This window comes from Puma concolor, chromosome B3, assembly GCF_028749965.1.
Source record: "Puma concolor isolate L17-30 chromosome B3, mPumCon1.1.hap2, whole genome shotgun sequence".
Taxonomy (NCBI): Eukaryota; Metazoa; Chordata; class Mammalia; order Carnivora; family Felidae; genus Puma; species Puma concolor.
In genome coordinates, this window is record NC_141672.1 from 112,583,892 (window position 1) to 112,599,382 (window position 15,491).

General features: G+C 38.0%; 1 protein-coding gene across 1 annotated transcript in view; it reads left to right on the plus strand.

Moving 5' to 3' along the window:
* Window positions 1-5,766: 5,766 nt before the first annotated feature.
* Window positions 5,767-15,491, plus strand: part of SPESP1 (sperm equatorial segment protein 1) — a 64,982-nt gene continuing 55,257 nt past the window's right edge. The window contains exons 1-2 of the mRNA XM_086711066.1: window positions 5,767-5,783; window positions 6,094-6,190. Coding sequence (XP_086567192.1) covers window positions 6,160-6,190 — 31 coding nt within the window. The 5' untranslated portion in view covers window positions 5,767-5,783; window positions 6,094-6,159. The remainder of the gene's footprint in view (window positions 5,784-6,093; window positions 6,191-15,491) is intronic.

Below are 15,491 nucleotides of genomic sequence, written 5' to 3' on the forward strand. Positions count from 1 at the left end.
GTTTTCCCAGCACCACTTGCTGAGGAGACTGTCTTTATTCCATTGGATATTCTTTCCTGCTTTGTCAAAGCCATATGTTGGCCATACGTTTGTGGGTCCATGTTTGGGTTCTCTATTCTGTTCCACTGATCTGAGTGTCTGTTCTTGTGCCAGTACCATACTGTCTTGATGATTACAGCTGTGTAGTATAGCTTGAAGTCTGGGATTGTGATGCCGCCTGCTTTGGTTTTCTTTTTCAAGATTGCTTTGGCTATTTGGGGTCTTTTCTGGTTCCATACAAATTTTAGGATTATTTGTTCTAGCTCTGTGAAGAATGCTGGTGTTACTTTGATAGGGATTGCATTGAATATGTAGATTGTTTTGGGTAGTATCGACATTTTAACAATATTTGTTATTTGTTCTTCCTATCCAGGAGCATGGAATCTTTTTCCATTTCTATGTGTCTTCTTCAATTTCTTTCATCAGCTTTCTATAGTTGTCAGTGTATAGATTTTTCACCTCTTTGGTTAGATTTATTCCTAGGTATTTTATGATTTTTGGTGCAACTGCAAATGGGATTGATTTCTTAATTTCTCTTTCTGTTGCTTCATTGTTGGTGTACAGGAATGCAACCGATTTCTGTGCATTGATTTTATATCCTGCCACTTTGCTGAATTCATGAATCAGTTCTAGAAGTTTTTTCATGGAATCTTTTGGATTTTCCATATAGAGAATCATGTCATCTGCGAAGAGTGAAAGTTTGACCTCCTCCTGGCCGATTTGGATGCCTTTTATTTCTTTGTGTTGTCTGATTACAGAGGCTAAGACTTCCAATACTATGTTGAATAACATGGTGAGAGTGGACATCCCTGTCTTATTCCTGACCTTAGGGGGAAAGCTCTCAGTTTTTCCCCATTGAGGATGATATTAGCATTGGGTTGCTCGTATATGGCTTTTATCATCTCGAGGTATGATCCTTCTATCCCTACTTTCTTGAGGGTTTTTATCAAGAAAGGATGCTGTATTTTGTCAAGTGCTTTCTCTGCATCTATTGGGAGGATCATATGGTTCTTGCCCTTTCTTTTACTGATGTGATGAATCACGTTAATTGTTTTGCAGATATTGAACCAGCCCTGCATCCTAGGTATAAATCCCACTTGGTCGTGGTGAATAATTTTTTTAATGTATTGTTGGATCCGGTTGGCTAATATTTTGTTGAGGATTTTTGCATCCATGTTCATCAGGGAAATTGGTCTGTAGTTCTCCTTTTTAGTGGGGTCTCTGTCTGGTTTTAGAATCAGGGTAATGCTGGCTTCATAGAAAGAGTTTGGAAGTTTTCCTTCCATTTCTATTTTCTGGAACAGTTTCAAGAGAATAGGTGTTAACTCCTTAAATGTTTGGTAGAATTCCCCTGGAAAGCCATCTGGCCCTGGACTCTTGTTTTTTGGCAGATTTTTTATTACTAATTCAATTTCTTTACTGGTTATGTGTCTGTTCAAATTTTCTATTTCTTCCTGTTTCAGTTTTGGTAGTGTATATGTTTCTAGGAATTTGTCCATTTCTTCCAGATTGCCCATTTTGTTGATATATAATTGCTTATAATATTCTCTTATTATTGTTTTTATTTCTGTTGTGTTGGTTGTGATATCTCCTCTTTCATTCTTGATTTTACTTATTTGGGTCCTTTCCTTTTTCTTCTTGATCAAACTGGCTAGTGGTTTATCAATTTTGTTAATTCTTTCACAGAACCAGCTTCTGGTTTCATTGATCTGTTCTACTGTTTTTTTGGTTTCGATAGCATTAATTTCTGCTCTAATCTTTATTATTTCCTGTCTTCTACCGATCTTGGGTTTTATTTGCTGTTCTTTTTCCAGCTCTTTAAGGCGTAAGGTTAGGTTGTGTCTCTGAGATCTTTCTTCCTTCTTTAGGAAGGCCTGGATTGCTATATACTTTCCTCTTATGACTGCCTTTGCTGTGTTCCAGAGGTTTTGGGTTGTGGTGCTGTCATTTTCATTGACTTCCATATACTTTTTAACTTCTTCTTTAACTGCTTGGTTAGCCCATTCATTCTTTAGTGTGATGTTCTTCAGTCTCCAAGTATTTGTTACCTTTCCAAATTTTTTCTTGTGGTTGATTTCAAGTTTCATAGCATTGTGGTCTGAAAATATGCATGGTATGATCTTGATCTTTTTGTACTTAGGGCTGATTTGTGTACCAGTATATGGTCTATTCTGGAGAATGTGCAGTAGGGAAGAATGTATATTCTGCTGCTTTAGGATGAAATTTTCTAAATATATCTATTAAGTCCATCTGGTCCAATGTGTCATTCAGAGCCATTGTTTCCTTGTTGATTTTTTGATTAGATGATCTGTCCATTGCTGTGAGTGGGGTGTTGAAGTCTCCTACTATTATGGTATTACTATCGATGAGTTTCTTGATGTTTGTGATTAACTGATTTATATATTTGGGTGCTTTCACATTTGGCGCATAAATGTTTACAGTTGTTAGGTCTTCTTGGTCTTATAGACCCCTTGATTATGATAATGCCCTTCTGCATCTCTTGATACAGTCTTTATTTTAAAGTCTAGATTGTCTGATATAAGTATGGCTACTACTCTGGCTTTCTTTTGTTGACCATTAGCATGATAGATGGTTATCCATCCCTTTATTTTCAAACTATAGGTGTCTTTAGGTCTAAAGTGGGTCTCCTGTAAACAGCATATGGATGGGTCTTGTTTTCTTATCCATTCTGTTACCCTATGTCTTTTGATTGAAGCATTGAGTCCATTGATGTTTAGAGTGAGTACTGAAAGATATGAATTTATTGCCATTATGATGCTTGTAGAGTTGGAGTTTCTGGTGGTGTTCTCTGGTCCTTTCTAATCTTTTGTTGCTTTTGGTATATATATAGATAATATATAAATTTTCATCTTTTGTCCACTCAGAAAGTCCCCCTTAATATTTCTTGCAGGGCTGGTTTAGTTATTTTGATGAGGTCCCAGTAGACAAACTCCTTTAATTTTTGTTTGTCTGGGAAACTTTTTATCTCTCCTTCCATTTTGAATGACAGCCTTGCTGGATAAAGAATTCTTGGCTGCATGTTTTTCTGATTCAGCACACTGAATATATCCTGCCACTCTTTTCTGGCCTGCCAGGTTTCTGTGGATAGGTCTGCTGCAAACCTGATCTGTCTTCCCTTGTAGGTTAGGGACTTTTTTTCCCTTGCTGCTTTCATGATTCTCTCCTTGCCTGAGTATTTTGTGAATTTGACTATGAAATGCCTTGTTGATGGTCGGTTTTTGTTGAATCTAATGGGAGTCCTCTGTGTTTCCTGGATTTTGATGTCTGTGTCTTTCCCCAGGTTTTCTGCTATGGTTTGCCCACATAACCCTTCTACCCCTATTTCTCTCTATTCCTCCTCTGGGACCCCTATGATTCTGATGTTGGTCCTTTTTAATGAGTCACTGATTTTTCTAATTCTTAAATCATGCTCTTTTGCCTTAATCTCCCTCTTCTTCTCTGCTTTGTTATTCTCTATAAGTTTGTCCTCTATATCGCTGATTCTCTGTTCTGCCTCATCCATCCTTGCCACCGCTGCATCCATCCGTGATTGCAGCTCAGTTATAGCATTTTTAATTTCATTCTGGCTATTTTTTACCTCTTTTATCTCTGCAGAAAGCAATTCTAATCTATTTTCGACTCTAGCTAGTATTCTTATTATCGTGATTGTAAATTCTGGTTCAGACATCTTGCTTGAGTCTGTTAAATCCCTGGCTGTCATTTCTTTATGCTCTTTCTTTTGGGGTGAATTCCTTCATTTTGTCATTTTGAAGGGAGAAAAGGAATTAATGAGGTAGAAAAATTGAAATTAAAAAAATTAAAATTAAAAAATATATTAAAATTAAAAATCAAAAACACACCCACACAAAAATTGAATAGATGATGCTAGATCCTAGGTGTGTTTTGGTCTGGCTGTAGAAAGTGGTTTGACAGATTAGAGAAACAAAAAAAAAGGGGGGGAGAGAAAAAAAAGGAAATTGAGAATTTGAAAAAAGGAATACACTAAAGTAGACTAAAATACACAAAAGTAGAGAATGTAGTAGAAAAAATTATAGAAAAATATTTTCTTTTTTTCTTTTTTTTTTTTAATTTTTTTTCAACATTTATTTATTTTTGGAACAGAGAGAGACAGAGCATGAACGGGGGAGGGGCAGAGAGAGAGGGAGACACAGAATCAGAAACAGGCTCCTGTCTCCGAGCCATCAGCCCAGAGCCTGACGCGGGGCTCGAACTCACGGACCGCAAGATCGTGACCTGGCTGAAGTCGGACGCTTTACCGACTGCGCCACCCAGGCGCCCCTAGAAAAATATTTTCAATAAAATTAAAAGGAAATATGAATTTTTTTCATTTTCTGTATTTAAGAAAAAAGAAAAGAAATGAAAAAAAAGGAAAAAGATAAAAAAGAAAAAGGAAAAGACAAAAAAAGAAATTGTTTGAAAATTTGAAGAAGTGAATACACGGTAGTAGACTGAAATAAAGTGATGTGAGTAAGATAGAATTTGAAAAAAATTACACAAAAGCAAAAAATATAGTAATAAAAATTAAATAAAAATATTTTTAAAAGAAATTGAAAGTAAAATGAAGTTTTCTTTTTCTGCATTCAAGAAAAGAAATGAAAAAGAGAAAAAAAGAAAAAGAAAAAAAGGAAATTGTTTGAAAATTTGAAAAGGTGAGTACACTGAAGTAGACTAAAATAAAATGATGGAAATAAATTTTGAAAAAATTTACACAAGAGTAAAAAATCTAGTAATAAAAATTAAAGACAGATATTTTTAATAAAAATTGAAAATAAAAATGAGTTTTTTCTCTTTCTGTATTCAGGAAAAAGAAAAGAATTGTAAAAGAGAAAAAGGAGAAAGAGAGAAAAAAGAAAATTGAATAGATGAACCTGCTGACAGATTGAAGTAGGACTGAAATTGCTTTGTTTTCCCCTAGAGGTCAGTCCATGTAGCTCTTTATAGTCCATATATTAAATCAGCGGTGAGGTTTGTGTTCTTAAAGAGCGAACTTGGCGCAGTTGGGCAGGGCTCGGTGTAACATCTCAGCTCTCCCCTAGATGGCGCTGCTAGCCTACTGGGGTGGATTGTTGCGGTGCTCGTCGGTGCGCATGCGCATGCGCAGGAGCGGTGAAAAATGGCACCACCCGGCCACCCAGCTGTTCTCCCGGATCAGCAATCGCGCACCGGTTCTCTGTCTTCAGCTCTCGTCCACTCCCCGCTTTTCCACTCTCCGTGACCAGGGCCCAGGCAGTACCTCTCTCCCGAGTTTTATCTCAGATGCAGCTGTTTTCCCCGGCCCCTTGCTTCCAAAGGACTGCGGCTTTGACCCGCTCCGCCCCTCTGCAGGAGGGTCTCATGGAGTGATGGCTGAATGAGCAATAGCCAAATGTCGGCTGTACCCAGGAACGCCCGCCGGATTCTGCTGTTGCTGGTGCCCCAAGACTGCAGCCAGGTGCCAGCCCCCCCGCCCCCCCCCTGGAAAAAACGCAAGACAGTGTAGCCTCAGCGTTTCAGGGACCATGGAAAATCGCAACACACATCTGACACCAGGCTTCACCCTCAACAACCTTGCCCCAGGACCAGCGAATGTGGCTGCCTTCTGGGGTCTGCTGGGACCAGGTGGCTTCAACAGTCTCTACCAAATGTCCTTCCAGCAGTGGAACCGCTTTCCCTGTGTGGCCTGAGAACCTCCCTGACCCCACTCTGTTCCTGGGGATTCACCTTTCCCACCAGAGCACTGCCAGGTATCGAGCTGCGGGGCTGCAACCTTTGTGCTCCTCTTGTTTACAGTCTTAATGGAGTTTAAACCCCCTCCTTTCTCCTTTCTCCCTTTTTAGTTTAGTCCCTGTGGCTGTTTCCAATTTTCTGCTTTCTCTCCAGCTGCTTTTGGGGAGGGGTGCTTTTCCCATATGCTCCCCCCTCCCCAGTCTCCATCCTTTCTCTGCCTGCAGGGCTTCTTGCTCCCCTAGTCCAGCTCTTCGTGTCACGTACTTGCTGAATTCTATGGTTCAGGTTGTGCAGATTGTTGTGTTAATCTTCCAATCGGTTTTCTAGGTGTGTAGGATGGTTTGGTGTTGGTCTGGCTGTATTTCACGGATGTGAGACACACAAAAAGCGTCCATGCTGTTCCGCCATCTTGGCTCCTCCCTAGGTAAGTGTACTCTTAATCCCTATTCACCTATAGCACCCATCCCCTCACGCACCTCCTCTCTGATAACTATCAGTTTGTTCTCTGCAGTGAAGAGTCCGGTTTTTGGTTTCTCTTTTTTTCCTTTGGTCACTGTTTTGTTTCTTAAGTGTCACATATGAGTGAAATCAGATGGTATTTGTTCTTCTCTGATCGGCTCACCTTGCTTCAGCATTATACTCTCTAGCTTCATCCATGTTGTTGCAAATGGCAAGATTTCATTCTTTTTGATGGCTGAATAATATTCCATTATAGATCTCTATCTATTTATCTGTCTATCTATATATATACACGTGATTGAAAAGCCTGGCAGCCAATTTGAACATCACCCTCATCAATGACTTGGTCGCCTTTGACACAGTTGACCAGAATTCCATTCTTTTCTTTAATTACAAAAATGATTTTATTGCTTGTATATATAATAAAACCTATGCCTACACACAAATGAAAGTTTAGAAAACACAGACAAGGAGGAGGAGGGGGAGGAGGCAGGAGAGGAGAAAAATTCAAGCAAGCATTGACTCGGGCCAGTCACTTAGAGCACACATGTGTACTCACTTTCCAAACATGATGCCATGCTACACATCCACTTTTCTTATTTGCTTTCTTAAGAATCTCTAACATTATATTTTAATTTTTTCCATGTCAAAACATACATATTGTCATTGTTTTGCAGCTATTTTTTAGGGCTTTTTAAAAAAGTGATTATTTATTTTGAGAGAGAGCATGAGCGGGGGAGGGGCAGAGAGAGGGGGGAGAGAGAGAAAGAGAAAGAGAGAGAGAATCCCAAGCAGGCTCCCAAGTGTCAGTGTGTAGCCTGATGTATGGCCTGCGTGTGTTTGTGTGTGTGTGTGTGTGTGTGTGTGTGTGTGTGTGTGTATCACATCTTTATATATATATATGTATATATGTATATACATATGTATATGTCACATCTTTTTTTTTGAGATGAATTTTTTTTAAATATGAAATTTATTGTCAGATTGGTTTCTATACAACACCCAGTGCTCATCCCAACAGGTGCCCTCCTCACTACCCATCTCCCACCCCCATCAACCCTCAGTTCTCAGTTTTTAAGAATCTCTTATGTTTTGGCTCCCTCTGTCTCTAATCTCTTTTTTTTTTTTTTCCTTCCTCTCTCCCATGGTCTTCTGTTAATTTTCTCAGGATCCACGTAAGAGTGAAAACATATGGTATCTGTCTTTCTCTGTATGACTTGTTTCGCTTAGCATCACACTCTCCAGTTCCATCCACGTTGCTACAAAGGGCCATATTTCATTCTTTCTTATTGCCACGTAGTATTCTGTTGTGTATATAAACCACAACTTCTTTATCCATTCGTCAGTTGATGGACATGTAGGCTCTTTCCATAATTTGGCTCTTGTTGAAAGTGCTGCTATAAACATTGGGGTACAAGTGCCCCTATGCATCAGTACTCCTGTATCCCTTGGGTAAATTCCTAGCAGTGCTATTGCTGGGTCATAGGGTAGGTCTATTTTTAATTTTTTGAGGAAACTCCACACTGTTTTCCAGAGTGGCTGCACCAGTTTGCATTCCTACCAACAGTGCAAGAGTGTTCCCATTTCTCCACATCCTCGCCAGCATCTATAGTCTCCTGATTTGTTCATTTTAGCCACTCTGACTGGCGTGAGGTGGTATCTGAGTGTGGTTTTGATTTGTATTTCCCTGATGAGGAGCAACGTTGAGCATCTTTTCATGTGCCTGTTGGCCATCCGGATGTCTTCTTTAGAGAAGTGTCTATTCATGTTTTCTGCCTATTTCTTCACTGGATTATTTGTTTTTTGGGTGTGGAGTTTGGTGAGCTCTTTATAGATTTTGGATACTAGCCCTTTGTCTGATATGTCATTTGCAAGTATCTTTTCCCATTCCGTTGGTTGCCTTTTAGTTTTGTTGATTGTTTCCTTTGCAGTGCAGAAGCTTTTTTATCTTCATGAGGTCCCAATAGTTCATTTTTGCTTTTAATTCCCTTGCCTTTGGGGATGTGTCAAGTAAGAAATTGCTGCGACTGAGGTCAGAGAGATTTTTTCCTGCTTTCTCCTCTAGGGTTTTGATGGTTTCTTGTCTCACATTCAGGTCCTTTATCCATTTTGAGTTTATTTCTGTGGATGGTGTAAGAAAGTGGTCTAGTTTCATCCTTCTGCATGTTGCTGTCCAGTTCTCCCAACACCATTTGTTAACGAGACTTTTTTCCATTGGATGTTCTTTCCTGCTTTGTCAAAGATTAGTTGGCCATACGTTTGTGGGTCTAGTTCTGGGGTTTCTATTCTATTCCATTGCTCTATGTGTCTGTTTCTGTGCCAATACCATGCTGTCTTGATGATTACAGCTTTGTAGTAGAGGCTAAAGTCTCGGATTGTGATGCCTCCCGCTTTTGTCTTCTTCAAAATTACTTTGGCTATTCGGGGTCTTTTGTGGTTCCATACAAATTTTAGGATTGCTTGTTCTAGGTTTGAGAAGAATGCTGGTGCAATTTTGATTGGGATTGCATAGAATGTGTAGATAGCTTTGGGTAGTATTGACATTTTAGTAATGTTTATTCTTCCAATACATGAGCATGGAATGTTTTTCCATTTCTTTATATCTTCTTCAATTTCCTTCATAAGCTTTCTATAGTTTCCAGCATAGAGATCTTTTACATCTTTGGTTTGGTTTATCCCTACATATTTTATGCTTCTTGGTGCAATTGTGAATGGGATCAGTTTCTTTATTTGTCTTTCTGTTGCTTCATTATTAGTGTATAAGAATGCAACTGATTTCTGTACATTGATTTTGTATCCTGCGACTTTGCTGAATTCATGTATCAGTTCTAGCAGACTTTTGGTGGAGTCTATCGGGTTTTCCATGTATAATATCATGTCATCTGCAAAAAGTGAAAGCCTGACTTAATCATTGCCAATTTTGATGCCTTTGATTTCCTTTTGTTGCCTAAATGCTGATGCTAGCACTTCCAACACTATGTTAAACAACAGCGGTGAGAGTGGACATCCCTGTCGTGTTCCTGATCTCAGGGAGAAGGCTCTTAGTTTTTCCCCATTGAGGATGATAGTAGCTGTGGGCTTTTCATAAATGGCTTTTATGATGTTTAAGTATGTTCCTACTATCCCGACTTTCTCGAGGGTTTTTATTAAGAAAGGATGCTAATTTTGTGAAATACTTTTTCTGCATCGATTGACAGGATCATATGGTTCTTCTCTTTTCTTTTATTAATGTGATGTATCACATTGATTGATTTGTGAATGTTGAACCAGCCCTGCAGCCCAGAAATGAATCCCACTTGATCATGGTGTATAATTCTTTTTATATGCTGATGAATTCGATTTGCTAGTATCTTATTGAGAATTTTTGCATCCATATTCATCAGGGATATTGGCCTGTAGTTCTCTTTTTTTTTGCTGGGTCTGTCTGGTTTAGGAATCAAAGTAATTCTAGCTTCATAGAATGAGTCTGGAAGTTTTCCTTCCCTTTCTATTTTTTGGAACAGCTTGAGAAGGATAGGTATTATCTCTGCTTTAAACATCTGGTAGAATTCCCCTGGGAAGCCATCTGGTCCTGGACTCTTATTTGTTGGGAGATTTTTGATAACTGGTTCAATTTCTTTGCTTGTTATGGGTCTGTTCAAGTTTTCTATTTCTTCCTGTTCGAGTTTTGAAAGTGTGTGGGTGTTTAGGAATTTGTCCATTTCTTCCAGGTTGTCCAGTTTGTTGGCATATAATTTTTCATAGTATTCCCTGATAATTGCTTGTATTTCTGAGGGATTGGTTGTAATAATTCCATTTTCATTCATGATTTTATCTATTTGGGTCATCTCCCTTTTCTTTTTGAGAAGCCTGGCTAGAGGCTTATCAATTCTGTTTATTTTTTCAAAAAACCAACTCTTGGTTTCATTGATCTGCTCTACAGTTTTTTTAGATTCTATATTGTTTATTTCTGCTCTGATCTTTATTATTTCTCTTCTTCTGCTGGGTTTGGGGTGTCTTTGCTGTTCTGCTTCTATTTCCTTTAAGTGTGCTGTTAGATTTTGTAGTTGGGATTTTTCTTGTTTCTTGAGATAAGCCTGGATTGCAATGTATTTTCCTCTCAGGACTGCCTTCGCTGCATCCCAAAGCGTTTGGATTGTTGTATTTTCATTTTCGTTTGTTTCCATATATTTTTTAATTTCTTCTCTAATTGCCTGGTTGACCCACTCATTCTGTAGTAGGGTGTTCTTTAACCTCCATGCTTTTAGAGGTTTTCCAGACCTTTTCCTGTGGTTGATTTCAAGCTTCATAGCATTGTGGTCTGAAAGTATGCATGGTATGATCTCAATTCGTTTATACTTATGAAGGGCTGTTTTGTGACCCAGTATGTGATCTGTCTTGGAGAATGTTCCATGTGCACTCAAGAAGAAAGTATATTCTGTTGCTTTGGGATGCAGAGTTCTAAATATATCTGTCAAGTCCATCTGGTCCAATGTATCATTCAGGGCCCTTGTTTCTTTATTGATCCTGTGTCTAGATGATCTATCCATTGTTGTAAGTGGAGTATTAAAGTCCCCTGCAATTACCACATTCTTAGCAATAAGGTTGCTTATGTTTGTGATTGTTTTATATATTTGGGTGCTTCCGTATTCGGCGCATAGACATTTATAATTGTTAGCTCTTCCTGATGGATAGATCCTGTAATTATTATATAATGCCCTTCTTCATTTCTTGTTACAGCCTTTAATTTAAAGTCTAGTTTGTCTGATATAAGTATGGCTACTCCAGCTTTCTTTTGACTTCCAGTAGCATGATAGATAGTTCCTCATCCCCTCACTTTCAATCTGAAGGTGTCCTCAGGTCTAAAATGAGTCTCTTGTAGACAGCAAATAGATGGGTCTTGTTTTTTTATCCATTCTGATACCCTGTGTCTTTTGGTTGGCGCATTTAGTCCATTTATATTCAGTGTTATTATAGAAAGATATGGGTTTAGAGTCATTGTGATGTCTGTAGGTTTCATGCTTATAGTGATGTCTCTGGTACTCTGTGTATACCACATCTTCTTTATTCATTCATCTGTTGATGGAAACTTGGGCTGCTTCCATAGTTTAGCTATTGTAAATAATGCTGCAATAAATATAGAGGTGCACGTATCCCTCTGAATTAGTGTTTTTGTATTCTTTGGGTAAATACCCAGTAGTGTGATTGCTGGATCATTAAAAATTTTAATTTTTTAAAATTACACCATTTTCATTCCCACCAACAGTGCACGAGGGTTCCTTTTTCTCCACATCCTCACCTACAGGATGAGGTAAGTTTCCTGAGTTTTTTATTTTAGCCATTCTGACAGGTGTGAGGTGATAGCTCATTGTGGTTTTGATTTGCATTTGCCTGATGATGAGTGATGTTGAGCATCTTTTCATGTGTCTGTTGGCCATCTGGATATCTACTCTGGAGAAGTTTCCATTCATGTCTTCTGCCGATTTTAATTTGATTATTTTTTTCCCCTTTTTGGTGTTGAGTTGTATAAGTTCTTTATGTATTTTGGATACTAGCCTTTTATGGGATATCTTAACTGCAAATATCTCTCCCACTCAGTAGGTTGTCTTTTAGTTTTGTTGATTGTTTCCTTTTCTGTGAAGAAGCTTTTTTTTTTTTTTTCAACGTTTTATTTATTTTTGGGACAGAGAGAGACAGAGCATGAACGGGGGAGGGGCAGAGAGAGAGGGAGACACAGAATCGGAAACAGGCTCCAGGCTCTGAGCCATCAGCCCAGAGCCTGACGCGGGGCTCGAACTCACGGACCGCGAGATCGTGACCTGGCTGAAGTCGGACGCTTAACCGACTGCGCCACCCAGGCGCCCCTGTGAAGAAGCTTTTAAATTTGACATAGGCCCAATAGTTTATTTTTGCTTTTGTTTCCCTTGCCTCAGGAGACATATCTAGAAAGAGGTTGCTATGGCCAATGTCAGAAAAATTATTGTCAGTCCTCTTTCTAGGATTTCTTGTGGTTTCAGGTGTCACATTTAGGTCTTGAATCCATTTTGAATTTATTTTTGTGTATAGTATAAGAAAGTGGTCCAGTTTCATCCTTTTGAATGTAGCTGTCCAGTTTTCCTAACACCATTTGTTGAAAAGACAGTCTTTTTTCCCATTACATATACTTGCATCCTTCATCAACAATTAATTGACAATATAATCTGGGTTCACTTTTGTGCTTTCTATTCTATTCCATTGATCTATGTGTCTATTTTTGTGCCAGTACCATATTGTTTTGATTACTACAGCTTTGCAATATAACTTGAAGTCCGGAATTGTGTACCTTCAGTTTTCTTTTTCAAGATTTCTTTGGCTATTCAGGGTCTTTTGTGGTCCCCATACAAATTTCAGGATTGTAATAAACAATATCTGGAATAACTACCTCTGTGAAAAATGCTGTTGGTATTTTGATAGGGGTTGAATTAAATGTGTAGATTGCTTTGGGTAGTATAGACATTTTAACAATATTTGTGCTTCTAATCCATGAGCATGGAATGTCTATTTCTTTGTGTCCTCTTCAATTTCTTTCCTCAATATTTTATAGTTTTCAGAGTACAGCACTTTCACCTCTTTGGTTAAGTTTATTTGTAGGTATTTTATTATTTGGGTGCAATTGTAAATGGGATTATTTTCTTTTTTATCATGTGTTTTTAGAGAAATATCTTTATTTTTTAAATTTAGATTCAATTTAGATTCAATTTATATTAGTTAACATATAGTGTAATATTGGTTTCAGGAGTAAAATTTAGTGATTCATCACTTAAATGTAACACCCAGTGCTCATCCCAAGTGCCCTCTTTAATGCCCTTCACCCATTTAGCACATCACCCCACCACCTCCCCTCCATCACCCCTCAGTTTGTTCTTTATATTTAAGAGTCTCTTATGGTTTTCTTTATTTTTCCTTCCCTCCCCCTATGTTCATCTGTTTTGTTTCTTAAATTCCACATGAGTGAAATCATATGGTATTTCTTTTTCTGACTCACTTATTTTGTGTGAGTCACACAAAATACACACACACACACACACACACACACACACACACACACCACATCTCCTTTGTCTGTTCATCAGTCGATGCACATTTGGGCTCTTTCCATAATTTGGCTCTTGTTGATAGCGCTGCTATAAACATTGGGGTGCATGTGCCCCTTTGGATTAGCATTTTTTTTATCCTTTAGATAAATACCTAGTAGTACAATTGCTGGGTTATAGGATAGTTTTATTTTTAACTTTTTGAGGAATCTCCATAGTGTTTTCCAGAGGTGGCTGCACCAGTTTGCATTAATAGGATTTTTAAAAATTTATCTTCCTGCTGCTTCACTATTAGTGTATAGAAATGCTATGGGTTTCTGTACATTTATTTTGAAAAAATTTTTTTATGTTTATTCATTTTTGAAAGACAGAGAGAGACAGAGCACAAGCAGGGGTGGGCGGAGAGAGAGGGGGACACAGAATCTGAAACAGGTTCCAGGCTCTGATCTGTCAGCACAGAGCCCGACACGGGGCTCGAACTCAAGAAACGTGAGATCATGACCTGAGCCGAAGTTGGATGCTCAACCGACTGAGCCACCCAGGCGCCCCTTGTACATTTATTTTGTATCCTGCCACTTTACTGAATTCATTTATCAGTTCTAATAGTTTTTTGGTGGAGTCTTTAGGGTTTTCTATATATAGTATCATGTCATCTGCAATTAGTGAGAGTTTGACTTTTTGCCGATTTGGATGCCTTTTATTTCTTTTGTTGTCTGATTGTGGTGGCTAGGACTTCCAGTACTATGCTGAATAAAAGTGGTGAGAGTGGAATCCTTGTCTTGTTTCTGACCTTAGGGGGAAAACCCTTAGTTTTTCCCCATTGAATATGATGTTAGCTGTGGGTTTTTCATATAAAATCTTTATTATGTGGAATTATATTTCCTCTAAACCTACTTTGTTGATGTTTTTTTTTTTTTTATCACGAATGGATGTACTTTATCAAATGCTTTTCTGAGTCTATTAAAATGACCATACAGTTCTTATTCTTTCTTTTTTTGATGTATTGTATCATGCTGATTTACAAATGTTAAACTACTGTTGCATCCAAGGAATAAATCCCAGTTGATTATGGTGAATGATTTTTTAACATGTTGTTGGATTTGGTTTGACAGTATTTTGTTGAGGATTTTTGCACTATTCACCAGAGATATTGGCCTGTATTTCTCTTTCTCCTTTTTAAGATTTTAAGTAATCTCTACACTCGAGGTGGGGCTCGAACTTACAACCCTGAGATCAAGAGTTACATGCTCTACCGACTGAGCCAGCCAGGTGCCCCTGTAGTTCTCTTATTTTGTGGTGTCTTTATCTGCTGTCTTTATTTGGTATCAGGGCCTCATACAATGAATTTGGAAGTTTTCTTTCCTCTTCTATTTTTGGAATAGTTTCAGAAAAATGGGCATTAACTCTCTTAAATGTTTGGTAGAATTCACCTGTGAAGCCATCTGGTCCTGGACTTTTGTTTGTTGGGATTTTTTTTTTTATTATTGATTCAATTTCATTGTCAGTAATCAGCCTGTTCAAATTTTCTATTTCTTCCTGTTTCCATTTTGGTAGGTTATATATTTCTAGGAATTTATCTATTTCTTCCAGGTCATCCCATTGTTGGTATATAATTTTTCATTATATTCTCTTACAACCCTTTGTATTTCTGTGATGTTGTTATTTGTGATTTCATTTATTTGAGTCCTATCTCTCTCCCTCTCCCTTGCTCTCCTGTCTCTCTCTCTCTCTCTCTCTCTCTCTCTCTCTCTCTCTCTCATGAATCTGGTTAAAGGTTTATCACTTTTGTTGATCTTTTCAAAAAACCAGCTCCTGGTTTCATTGTTCTGTTGTTTATTTGTTTTTTAGTTTCTATATCATTTATTTCTGTTCTAATATTTATTATTTCATTCCTTCTGCTGGTTTTGGGTTTTGTTCTCCTTTTTCTAGCTCTTTTAAGTGTAAGATTAGGTTGTTTATTTGAGATTTTTCTTGCTTCTTGAGGTAGACCTGTTTTGCTATAAACTTCCCTCTCAGAACCACTTTGCTGCATACCAGAGATTTTTGTACCATTGTGTTTTCATTTTCATTTGTCTCCATGTAATTTTTAATTTCTTCTTTGATTTCTTAGCTGACCCATTCATTATTTAGTAGCATATTATTTAGCCTCCATGTATTTGTGGTCCTTCCAGATTTCTTCTTGTGGTTGTTTTCTAGTTTCATAACATTGTGGTT